The 11,879-nt window shown below is 41.3% G+C and overlaps 1 protein-coding gene across 1 annotated transcript in view; it reads left to right on the top strand.

The window, feature by feature from the left end:
• The window catches only part of LOC107392954 (glypican-5), an 81,971-nt gene extending 70,338 nt beyond the window's left edge, over positions 1-11,633 (top strand). The window contains exons 10-11 of the mRNA XM_015971037.3: positions 5,946-6,040; positions 6,472-11,633. Of these exons, the coding sequence (XP_015826523.1) occupies positions 5,946-6,040; positions 6,472-6,561 (185 nt within the window). The 3' untranslated portion in view covers positions 6,562-11,633. The remainder of the gene's footprint in view (positions 1-5,945; positions 6,041-6,471) is intronic.
• Positions 11,634-11,879: the final 246 nt, after the last annotated feature.

The following is an 11,879-nucleotide window of genomic DNA, read 5'->3' as shown; positions in this document are numbered from 1 at the left end:
ACGCACGCAGCGGGATATGCGCTCGATTCCTGGAAGGTCTCTTTTCTCCCTGCCTGTCCCCATCGGAGTGGACAGGCAGGGAGAAATGACACCTGGATCAACCATTCTGCTGCCAGGACAGGACCAGTTTAATAAAGTGTTAAGTAATGACAAATAACAGTAAAAAAAAAAAAAAAAACGTGATTCGATAAACAATAATAGCTGGGATGTCTGGTATTATCTGTTTACCTTTAATAATTTCAGCATTCAAATTTTATATCGGAATTGGTTTTTAGTCTTTCAGTGACACAGCTTTTACATACCATACACATATTATATATTAAGCTCTTCAGCTACTTCTCTCTCTCAGAATATACAAATATGACAGATCTGAGTTAAGGTTTTTAAGATAGTTTAGTTTATTTGGCAGAACTTTGAACAGATGCTGTCCTCCCAGCACGTAGCTATGTGTAGCTAGACAGCTAACAAACGACTAACACAAATCAAGAACCTTCACCCAAGGCTTGTTTTTCTTAACTAAGGATCTTTATAAATGTTTTATATTGGTATTGGAAATGAAAAGTCAGACAATATCGGTGTATTGGATGTCAGTTAAAAAAAAGCCAATATCAAGCATTCCTAATAAATAAGTCATTTACTCTAATGGTAAAAATGTAATTTTAGTATCATAAAGTTCCCAGTTTAACATTTAATTATTAAATCTTAAAAAAATAAACTTGAGGGTGCAATCTGCAGCCACCTTTCACCATGATCTTTCAGCTTTGCTGTGTGTGTGTGTGTGTGTGTGTGTGTGTGTGTGTGTGTGTGTGTGTGTGTGTGTGTGTGTGTGTGTGTGTGTGTGTGCTTTGTCCCTGGGGAACTGAGGCTAAAGTAATGAAATGCTCATTACTGATTCAGCTGGAAATGCTACGGATACATTTCCACACCTACACACACATCAGCCATCTCAACACTTTTCAAGGTCACTTGATATCATTTGAGTGTGTGTGTGTGTGTGTGTATGTGCATGCACGTGCATGTGTGTGTGTGCGTGTGTGTGTACCTGTTGGGAGGCAATAACATTCAGCATAATTGGAGGCTAACATGACAGTCCTGTTCAATACACCTCAGTTGTTTAATTTCTGGTGCGTTCATTAATGCACTGTCTTTCACGCTGTGCTTCGTGCACACACTCCTCACACACATACTCACCTCTGCTGTCACTTCTCTTTTGAACTTTCGCTCATCGGATCACACTTCCTGGACACAGTCACTGGCAAACACACACACACACACACACACACACATTGGTCGTGTCTGTGGCTGTTTAGGATGAGTTGTCAGCAGAGCTGGATTCAGATATGATAAAAGAAAATGTGACACTCATCCTGATGTTGAGGCATTTTTCTGGTTGGATCTTTTTGTTGTTACAAACTAAACAAATTCTAGTTGGACTTTTTTCGGGTCAAAAAAAAGAAGAATTTATTGTTCATTTCTTTAAAAAATCAAAAGCTAAAGTAAATGTTAGGATTCTTTTTCTCTACAGATGCCTGAAGTTTAGCCCCTAAAGTGTCAGTAACTGGATAATTTTCAATTAGCTTAAGTCTGTCATCACTTCTCTTGCCCTTCCTCGTTTCCCATGTAAGCATGTCTCATTTGACCCAAACACCCAACAGGACAGAATTTAGCAAAAGACAATGTACCCCAAATGTAGTCATACAAGTAATGTCTGAAATACACACATAGGCGGAAAAATAACAACAAAAGGCAAAAACAATAAAACAACAGAAAAACTCTCAAGCTGAGTTCAAAAAGCTTTACTTTAAATTGACTGCACAGAAAAACCTTGTCCATGATTTCCAGCTCATAAACACAGCTAATAGTGAGCTGGACGAGTCAAGTCTGGAGCATGGTCTGGAGTGGTGATGAGACGTTCATGAACAAATCAAATCTTTTGAATGGGTTTTCAAAGTAAAGGATGAGAACTGAGTCTTTGTAAATAACCGTTCACCTTGGGTGTTTCTCAATGCCAAGGAACCTTGCCTTGATGCCTTGGCCCCACTCCAGTTGCCTAGGAGATACGTCATCAGGAGCTGCCTAGACGTGTTCCAATGTTCATGTTCTACTGAGGCGTGTGTTCTCCGTTTGTTAGCCGTTTAGCTAGCTGAGCAGGGATACATGGGAGGTGTCTTGTAGCCTAGCCTTGGTCAAAAATTTCCCAGAATACAACGCGGTATTTTCAAAAGGACGGCGGATCAGAAGCTGACAGCTAATTCGGGGACAATTTTCAAGTTTAACAGTAAGTCAACTAATTTAAAATGTTTTTTTAGATCCAAAGAAGTTTTCTATGGTTGATTAGTTGCATAGTAGTAGCAGCTTTGGTGGCTAGCGGGTAGTAACTCACTTTTTTAAATTTAATAAACATATACACAATTGAAAAAGTTAAAGTCTCGTAATATATTTATATTGAAACTAATACGTATAAAATATAACGTTATCTCCCGTGTCACGTGACGTTACATGACCGCCGTGGAAGCTGCGGTCATGTGATGCAAGTCTGTTCCCTTTAACCGTTTTCTTTGACCAAGGAAGGATAGTGTCTTCTTAAGCAAGGCGCCTGGCCTCGCAAGACATCGCCTCACAAGGCAAGGTGCCTTGACATTGAGAAACACCCCTTGCCTTCCAGTAACCCACCCCCCTTCAAAAGACTGACCGTTTTGAACGCTTCTTTGAAGTAGGGTTAGGGTTAGCCGGTCAGCTCTATAAATATCTCAAGCTACTTTTTTTCTTACCAACAACTCGATATTACAGTTAAAGGTTTTTTATCTATTTATCAACTTACTCTGTATGATTCATCTTCACTTGACTTCTATAATGTTTTTTGTGACATCTATAATCTTTTGGCACTGAGCTGTAGCTGGCAACAGCCATAGCTCACAGAGAGGTAGTGAGATTCACTCTTTGTTTAGAAAAATCGGCTGCAGTACCCAAAATTGACCAAAGGAGGTCATTCTTACTTTAACTCATTCACTGCCAGCCATTTCCTGATTGCCCTTCGCTGCCAGCGTTTCTCAGCGTTTGTACTGTTTTTTAAGAGTCACAGAATGTTGCGCGCTAGGATGATGTTGACGCCAAAACAAGCTAAACAAAGAGGAGACTCGCCACTTACATCAGGAAGAATCCGCGCGTTTCTGTTGTTATCCGTTCTTTCATATTCCGTTGCCGAACTGTGATCAGCAGAAGCTTTCCGGTTCGCTTCTCACTTTTTTTACAGCAGCGGCCCAAAACGATCTCCTAACACATGGATTTTCTGCTTCTGATCACGTGACGTGTGACGTACGTGGATGACAATCGGCTTTAGAGCTATGATGTTTGTTCTCACGGTGCGGGGGCTCGTTCCGACGCCCGCACAGTAAAAATAATGCAAATGACGACTTTAGTCATCAATGGCAGTGAATGAGTTAACAACACACACTTTTAAAGATGCTGATTAATTCAATTCAATTCAATTTTATTTATATAGCGCCAAATCACGACGAGTCATCTCAAGGCACTTCACATAACACTTAACACTTGTGTAACTGAAAATTAAGACTACTGTACATCATTAGTGTGTGATCTTTTTATATGTGGTGACAAACAGGCAGAACAAATGTAGTAAACACTCAGCAGCCAGTTTGTGTCCTCTGGGTCTCCACAGCTATGATTTATAGCCCTGTTCCACCGGACTGGGAGTCCTGCTGTCACCTCTGGATGAATGCTCTTCTCCAATCTAATTCAATTTTTTTAACAAAATTATTTCACAAAAGCATCTAAATTACAAGTCAGCAATGAAATAAACATAGTATGTACCTGGAAAGGAAGGGATGGTGGATGGCTATACTGCTGTTTCCACCAGCTACCCCATTTTAGGTCCTGACAGAGCACAGTTACCATTTGTGTCAGACCTGGTAAGGTGTCAGCTCAGCTCCTGTGAGGATGCAAACCCCACATGAATGGAGCGGTTCTCCGTTCATATCCTGGATGACATGAACAAGGCTGAAACCTTTGTACTATCTGTGATCGCCCTGACCTGGATTCTGCAGTCTTCCTCTTCGATTCACTGACAGGGGCCTTCAAATGCCACTCCTATTATTTCACATGCACACACACACACACACACACACACACACACACACACACACACACACACACACACACACACACACACACACACACACACACACACACACACACCTAATTCATTGCAGTAAAGGGTAAAGGGCCCAATGAATGGATCCAATGACACTGTTCACTCATATCTACTGTGTGTGTGTGTGTGTGTGTGTGTGTGTGTGTGTGTGTGTGTGTGTGTGTTTTCATATATCTGCAATTTGTAAGTAGTTCTTGTTTGTTGCTAGGAAACAATTATCCCAACGTGTGTGGGAGGAGCTGTTTAACAAAACCACAACAAGCATAAATTTAAAATTTTAGTTGTACAAAAACATCTAAATACACATAAAATTTCTTTTGGTCTGTTGCTTGTGTAGTAAAACATTAAACACCATAACTTCAGAACTCTATATTACGGATGTGTTATTATAATTTGTTAGATAAAGAGTAAAAAAAGTGTTTTAATGATGTGTTTTTTTCAGCTTTTGACCCAACTTGACCTGAGCAAAGGTGTTTTCAATGCTAAAAGCTTTAAACTCAAACATCTAAAGTAAAATGAAATAGATAACTGAAGCTTGTCAGCTCTGAAAAGGAGACTTAAATTAGATGGTAAATGGTCTGTATTTGATATAGCGCTTTCTTGAGTCCCGAACCCCCCCAAGGCACTTTACAACACAATCAGTCATTCACCCATTCACACACACATTCACACACTGGTGGTGATGAGCCACGATGTAGCCACAGCTGCCCTGGGGCGCACTGACAGGGGCGAGGCTGCCGAGCACTGGCGCCACCGGTCCCTCCGACCACCACCAGATGAAGTCACTAACATCTGAATTGTTTTCTTTAAATATGACATAAACACATTTCTTTGCTTGGATTTGTCAAAACAGAGTTCAACGAAGGACAGAAGACTAACTGGTAAATATTACGCTCAGAGCATCATCCATCTGCAGATCTGATTATCTGCAACAGAAACTCATTCATTTGTTTTTTAATTGTAAACGAGCATTTGTGTTTATGGATTTATTTATTTTCTTTTTCTACTGTAACACCATGAGAATTAATATTCGCCTGAGTGGGCCGGACGTTTACAAACACCTCATTTCTTAGCTGCTGAAACGGGCTCTTTGTCTGTTGTTCTGCTCATTGTTCAGAGACAGAATCAAGTTTCTTCCTAAGCAGGCGTGTGCACGCCTGTGTGTGTGTGTGTGTGTGTGTGTGCGTGTGTGTGTGTGTGAATTTAGCCAGCAGCGCTGTCTCCCTCTTGTCGTGATCCAGTCATTTACCTGCATTTATTCCTGGAGGAAAATGGACTCATGCCAACACACACACACACACACACACACACACACACACACACACACACACGCGCGCGCGCGCACACACACACACACACACAGCTGTGTAGCTGTGTACTGGTTAAATGAAGCATGTTGCACATCTGTGTGCACTTTTTGTCTGTTTATGTGCATAAAGTGATCATGCGCATTGTGTGCAGAGCTGTGGGTGTGGCAGGTAAAATCCATAAATCTTTCATATCCAAACAACTGCATAACAGCTGTAAATTATGCAAGATTTTTGTGCAATCGTGAGACTAAAAACAGAAACAGAAAGGCTCTCCTTCCCAAACACACTCGTGCCAGATGATCCCTACCTTAGTCGTTTTAGGAGACATTAGTACAGCGGTGCAGCTTTAGAACAAAGGGGAATGAATGTCTGCAAAGCTGCAATCACAGACAATTATCTCTGTGTTTGATATTTTTAATAATGTTCCTTGGTAACTTATTCATAATATCTGTGAATCGTTTTAGGTGATGAGACATTCAGTGGTCGTGGTCCAGAAACAAAATACGTGTCTCCTACTCCTCGCCTCCCAGCTCCTCCTCATCAACACTCACCTCCTCAGGTAGAGAAAAATAACAACAAGCACAATCAGAACGCCAATCTTTATCTCGGAGGTGCATGGAATCACTCATTTGGCCAGTCGTCATGTGACATTTAGTCATTTCTACATTTAGTTCAGATCCAGTAAACAGAGATGATTGGTCTTTTGACACCCTCATTGATTTTAACTAACTTTGATGCAGCTTATGGGACCAATCTGTGGTTCAATGAAGCACTTTCTGCTTCCTGAGTCTCTGTTTCCCAATACTTTCTGATTACTTTTGATTCGACATTTTTATCAACAAATGACTAATTACTGGGAAGCAACCATGCAGTTTGAGTTCTTCATCTTATAATTTTCTCTACTTGGTATTTATGTACAAATAGCACATTTGCTAACAATCAGCAATCAGAAAACATTCACATTTACTTCTAACTCACGTTTCCCACCAGGTTGCTGTTCAGAGCACAGCTCACATGATGACCTTTGAACCCCTGATGACTCTGCTGCTCCTAACTCTGTCTCCATGGGAAGCACTCTGACCAAGAACGGACCGAAGAGGTTGAAAGACAAACACACGGCGTGTGTTGTGTGATGACATAACGTTTTTGGTGTCTCAGTGAAGTCTTCCGACTGTTTTTGTTTGTGGTGGCCATCCTGACGGGACACGCTGCTGAATTTCCACACCTCCTGGTGCACCGTATCCCCTTTTTTTGTATCACCTATGACTGATATCATGCTTTTATTTGTACTTACCGCTAGATTGCACAGCGTAACTGACTGTTTTGAAGAGATGTAAATAAATATATATAAATTATATATTTATAAGCAAAGGTTCAAACGACTACAACGGCTTCACGTGTACATTAGGAATAAAATACAACAGAAGGATAACTTGGATGAGAGTAAGCGATTGTTTAGATTTTAGATTACACCTTTTTGCCACCAACCCACTACAGTAAAGCTATCATGTAGACTTGTTTACGTGCAAACATCAAAACAATAGCAAATGAGAAAATGTTGCTACATAAAACATTAAAGTTTCATGTTTCTGTTCGGGATTGTTGCTGTAGGCTGATGTGAATGCAAAGATGAACATTTCTGATGCATTTTGGGCAGATTTAGCTACAAACTCTCTGCAAATAAAAGTCAAGAGGGACTTGTGTTCAGGGTAGAACACTTCTTAAAATGGTAAATAGACAGCCATCCTTTAAAACTCATTTACTTTTGCTGTTGTCTATAGTGTGAAAGAATTCTTTGTGCGTCATTTTCATTGGGAAAAAGATCTGGTGCTCCTGTTTCAGGGGGTGGAAGTTAGTGGGAGGAGTGGGGGTGCTTAGATGGTAGGATTAGGAATCATCTGCATGCCCCCTCAACATCTTACCCTCATCTTTGTTTAAAAGTGCTTTTCAGTCCATTGGTCCCAGCGCGCTCTCTATAATTAATGCTTCTCTGGTTTCTGGTCAGGTCCCTGCTTACTTTAAGAACGCTGTAATCCACCCGCTTCTTAAAGAACCGAGTCTCGACCCCTCTCTCCATAGCAGCTTCAGACTCATCTCTAAACTTCCATTCATCTCCAAGATCTTGGAAAAGGTTGTGGCTAAACAACTCACAGCTGCTCTTGATGAACAGAACATCTATGAGAGCTTCCAGTCAGGTTTTCGTAGAGCTCATTCTACTGAAACAGCTCTTCTTAGGGTCTCTAATGACCTTCTGACTCACGGTGATGCAGGGGACTGTTCTGTTCTGGTCCTGCTGGACCTGACTGCAGCCTTTGACACTGTTGACCATCACCTGCTACTGGAGAGGCTGAGAGACTGGGTAGGCCTATCAGGATCTGCTCTGGAGTGGTTCTCCTCTTATCTTTCTGACCGCTCCTTCTCTGTGGCCGTCTCCAAGTTTAGGTCCTCCACCACCTCCCTTACCCATGGTGTCCCACAAGGTTCTGTGCTGGGGCCTCTGCTCTTCCTCCTTTATCTGCTTCCTCTTCAGCACATCCTGAGCTCCTTCAAAGGAATCTCCTACCATCTTTATGCAGATGACATCCAACTGTACATCTCCTTTAAGCCCCATGAGATGTCTAAGCTGCAGCTGTTACACTCCTGCTTAGACTCTATCAAAACCTGGATGGCTGGGAGCTGAATGAAGATAAGACTGAGATCCTCATCTGTGCCCCAGACAAGCTGGTTCCCAAAGTCAGAGACTCTCTTGGTCAGCTTGCTTCTCACACCAAACCCTCTGTCAGGAATATTGATGTGACCTTTGACCCAGCTCTCACCCTGGATTCTCATGTCAGTTCTCTTGTTCGCTCTTCCTTCTTCCATCTCAGGAACATTGCTAAGCTGAGTCCCATTCTGTCCCGCTTTGAACTTGAGACAGTTCTCCACACCTTCATCTCCTCACGCTTAGACTACTGTAACTCTCTTTTCACGTGTCTGAGCAGAACCTCCCTGAACCGTCTACAGGTGGTTCAGAATGCCTGTGCTCGGCTTCTGACCAAGTCCTCCAAACACACCCACATCACCCCGCTTCTCCTCCAGCTTCACTGGCTGCCAGTCAACTTCAGGGTTATTTTCAAGATCCTGGTTCTGGTCTATAGGGCCTTACATGGACAAGCTCCATCATACATTGGTGATCTCAGTCCCTACACCTCCAGCAGGTCCCTGAGGTCCAGTGACCAAAACCTACTGGTTGTGCAGCACCAGGCTAAAGACCAAAGGTGACAGATCAATTGCTCCTGTGGCCCCCAAACTCTGGACCTCTCTCCCCCTGAGCCTGAGATCAGTGGACTCAGTGGTCTCCTTTAAAAAGCAGCTGAAGACTCACTTGCTCAAGCTGGCTTTTGTATGACCTTCATCACTTCTCCTTATTCTGCTCTTTCTACCAATTCTGCCTTTCCCGGGATCCACTAACTTCCCTCTTTCTCTTTTCCTACGTTTTTAATCACAATTTTTTTCCTCATTTTAACCATATATTTAATATTTTTATAGGGTTAAGAGTTTTGAATTTTTTGTTCTTGTGAAGCACCTAGTGATTTCTTTCTTTCTTTCTTTCTTTCTTTCTTTCTTTCTTTCTCATTAATATCCATGATATGCAAACGTATCACCTCTGATTGGCTAACGTGACTCTTTCCCTGCCTCATTCTTTTTTCTTGGGTGCAAAATGCAACATTAATGTTTTTTATCCACACATAACAGAAGCCTGAACAAGTTCTGCCATGTTGTAGAGTTGCTAATGCTAACAATGAGACATGCTCTGCTCTTTCCTGGATGCTAAATCAACACAGAATTCTGTTGCCATGAGCCAAAGTGGGCTGGGCCATAAATACTAATCTTTTTGTGATTTAGAAGGAACTTTTTTGCTGAACTGATCCTTCTCTCATCTCTTTTCTTTCTGTGGCTAAAGGCAATGGGGGATGAAGAAAATTTGTGTTAACAATAGTAGTATTCCATTAGCTTTAGCTTAGCATAAACAATGTAAGTGAATGGCAACAGCTTGCACTTCAATCATTCTAATTCAAAAAAGCTTCTTCTTCTGTAAACCCAAATGTGTGGCTACCTGGCTTGTACCAGGTACACTTTTTTGGAGTATCCGTATGGTAGCTTGATCTAAAGGCAGTGTACATAACGGAGGAAGTAGGTGGCTTTTGGGACCACCGCGTCATGTCATTGCACCTTTCAGCTGCAGCTTATAGCAGGGCTTTGTCCTAATGTAGTCCCAAGTCTAAATCTGCTCCTGTAATTCCTTACTGTTAATTATTATTTTCATCTGCAGTCGATATGATTATTGAGGTCAACAAGAAAAATTAGACTTTTTCACACAAAATGCTAGCTGTTACTCTTCACTTATATTGCTTATGCTAAGCTAAAGATAACAAAATACTGCCGGATTAGTTAGAATGACTGAGCTGGTTACAAAATGCTTTTTCCCACTCATCTGACTCTGGTCGTATCCCTTTATGCTTTTCCTCTTTTTATTTATTTATTTTTTACTAAAAAACAATGTTTTTTTTTAACTACTTTCTGTATCTGAGGAGTCAGGCAAGTGCAGACTGAAGCTCAACCCCCACAGAATTGGACTCTTGTTCTTTCAAGCTGGGTGGGGTCTTTTTATCTTCACGTCAGGTATGATGAAAGTTGAAACTGCTGAACAAAAATATCATTTACTCAGAACAGCTGAGTTTTCTCTAAGGAAACTGGTTTCTTTTTAACAGCAAAACTGTAATTAGAGAAATAAGCGTTTAGAGCTAAGCTTCAGTTGCACTTGCAGCACTGAGTAATTGGGCTCTATATGATTAAAAAGTGAAAAGAAGCTCCGGTAAATACTGTTGACATACTGAAGAGAACGCAACTGATTTAAACACGAGATTTAACTGTAATTTACATCAGGACTATTAAATCCCCCAGACTCTGTTGGGTCTCTAAATAACTGTTTGGTGTTTTCTCCAAATTTTGATTCTTCCTTCTTCATTTTATTCTCCTAGTTTCTGCATCTCAATGCACTGAATGCACTAATTTTGTCTGATGTATAAAAGACAGCATCCTGCTAGTTTTGCAGTCCCACCTACAGTATTGTTTGTGTAAATATGTGGTAATGTTTTGCCAGTGCGTCTCATTAATTCACCTGTCAGTTAATTTATGAAGAACTGCTATCAGATTAGACATGTTGATGATGAACATGATTTAAAGCAACAAAGCCAGTCTCCTTGTTAGTCTGCAAACATTTATTTAAGATCTTCTGATTTATTTGCTAACTGTGAATATTGTTTTTGGGTTGGAGTCAACTCCTCCATCATTCTCAGCTTAAACACGTCTCCCTCAGTCCCTGAACAAAACAGATAAATGTAAAAATGTGTGTTTTGTGTTTTTCTCACTGAGATAATGCCACGGTTAGCCACGTAGCTGTTTTGAAGGATGTGTTCACATACAAATCTATATTTTTTCATATATTTTATAGGCTCGTACTTATTTTTTATCAATAGGCTCATGAAATAATGAGCATTTAAGGCTAGTGAAGGTATTGCAGAGGAAATTATCTGGGGGTGACAGCATGAATATTTTAGTGAAAAAGTTGATATTGTGCAGTTGCTAACCTGCTGCAAAGTTAAACGTTTTAGTGATACATTTGCAAAACCATGTTATAGTCTGCACATGATCTCGAGCAACGCTGTTTGTGTTAAATAGTACAGAAATACCTCTCTGATTTTTAAAAAAATGCTGTTTTTATTTTATTTTGCCGCCATGCAGCCACAGCTGTCTTCAGTTTGTGCTTCAAGGCACGCCGGTGTGCCTGGAGTGGGCTGTGCTGTGTCAGTGTCAGATAAAGACTTTTTAAATCTGAACATTTAACAGCTCTTTTAGCTTAGTCATGGTATTTTTCTTTATGTTGCAGCAAGCAGGACATCTGGATGCTACAAACAGCCTGTTTGCCACACTAGTGGGTTTTCTCGCCCCTCTCTCTCTCTCTCTCTGAAACCAGTGTACTGATGTAAACTAAACCAACGACTCTGATGTGCTGCTTTCTGCTTGTACTACATGGTGCCCTGCAACTCTCTTGTCTCGTTACTCACCAGTTTGATGTACTTATAATAAACAGTTTCCAAGTATGTACTTTACATTTGTTTCATGCACTTTATTGAAGCCTGAGGGCAAGTTGTGGCAGCAGTAGCTCAGGTGGTAGAGCAGGTTGCCTCATGATCGGAGGGTCATGGGTTCGATTCCAGCTCCCGCCAGGGGTATCCTGCTGTTGTGTCCTTGGGCAAGATACTTCACCCAACTTGTCTGTGCTAGTGGTGGTCAGAGGGGCCGACGGTGCCAGATGGCAGCCTCGCCTCTGTCAGACCGCCCCAGGGCGGCTGTGG

This window comes from Nothobranchius furzeri, chromosome 8 (genome assembly GCF_043380555.1).
Source record: "Nothobranchius furzeri strain GRZ-AD chromosome 8, NfurGRZ-RIMD1, whole genome shotgun sequence".
Taxonomy (NCBI): Eukaryota; Metazoa; Chordata; class Actinopteri; order Cyprinodontiformes; family Nothobranchiidae; genus Nothobranchius; species Nothobranchius furzeri.
Note: the sequence above shows the minus strand (reverse complement) of the source record. Positions and strands in the feature narration are given on the sequence as shown.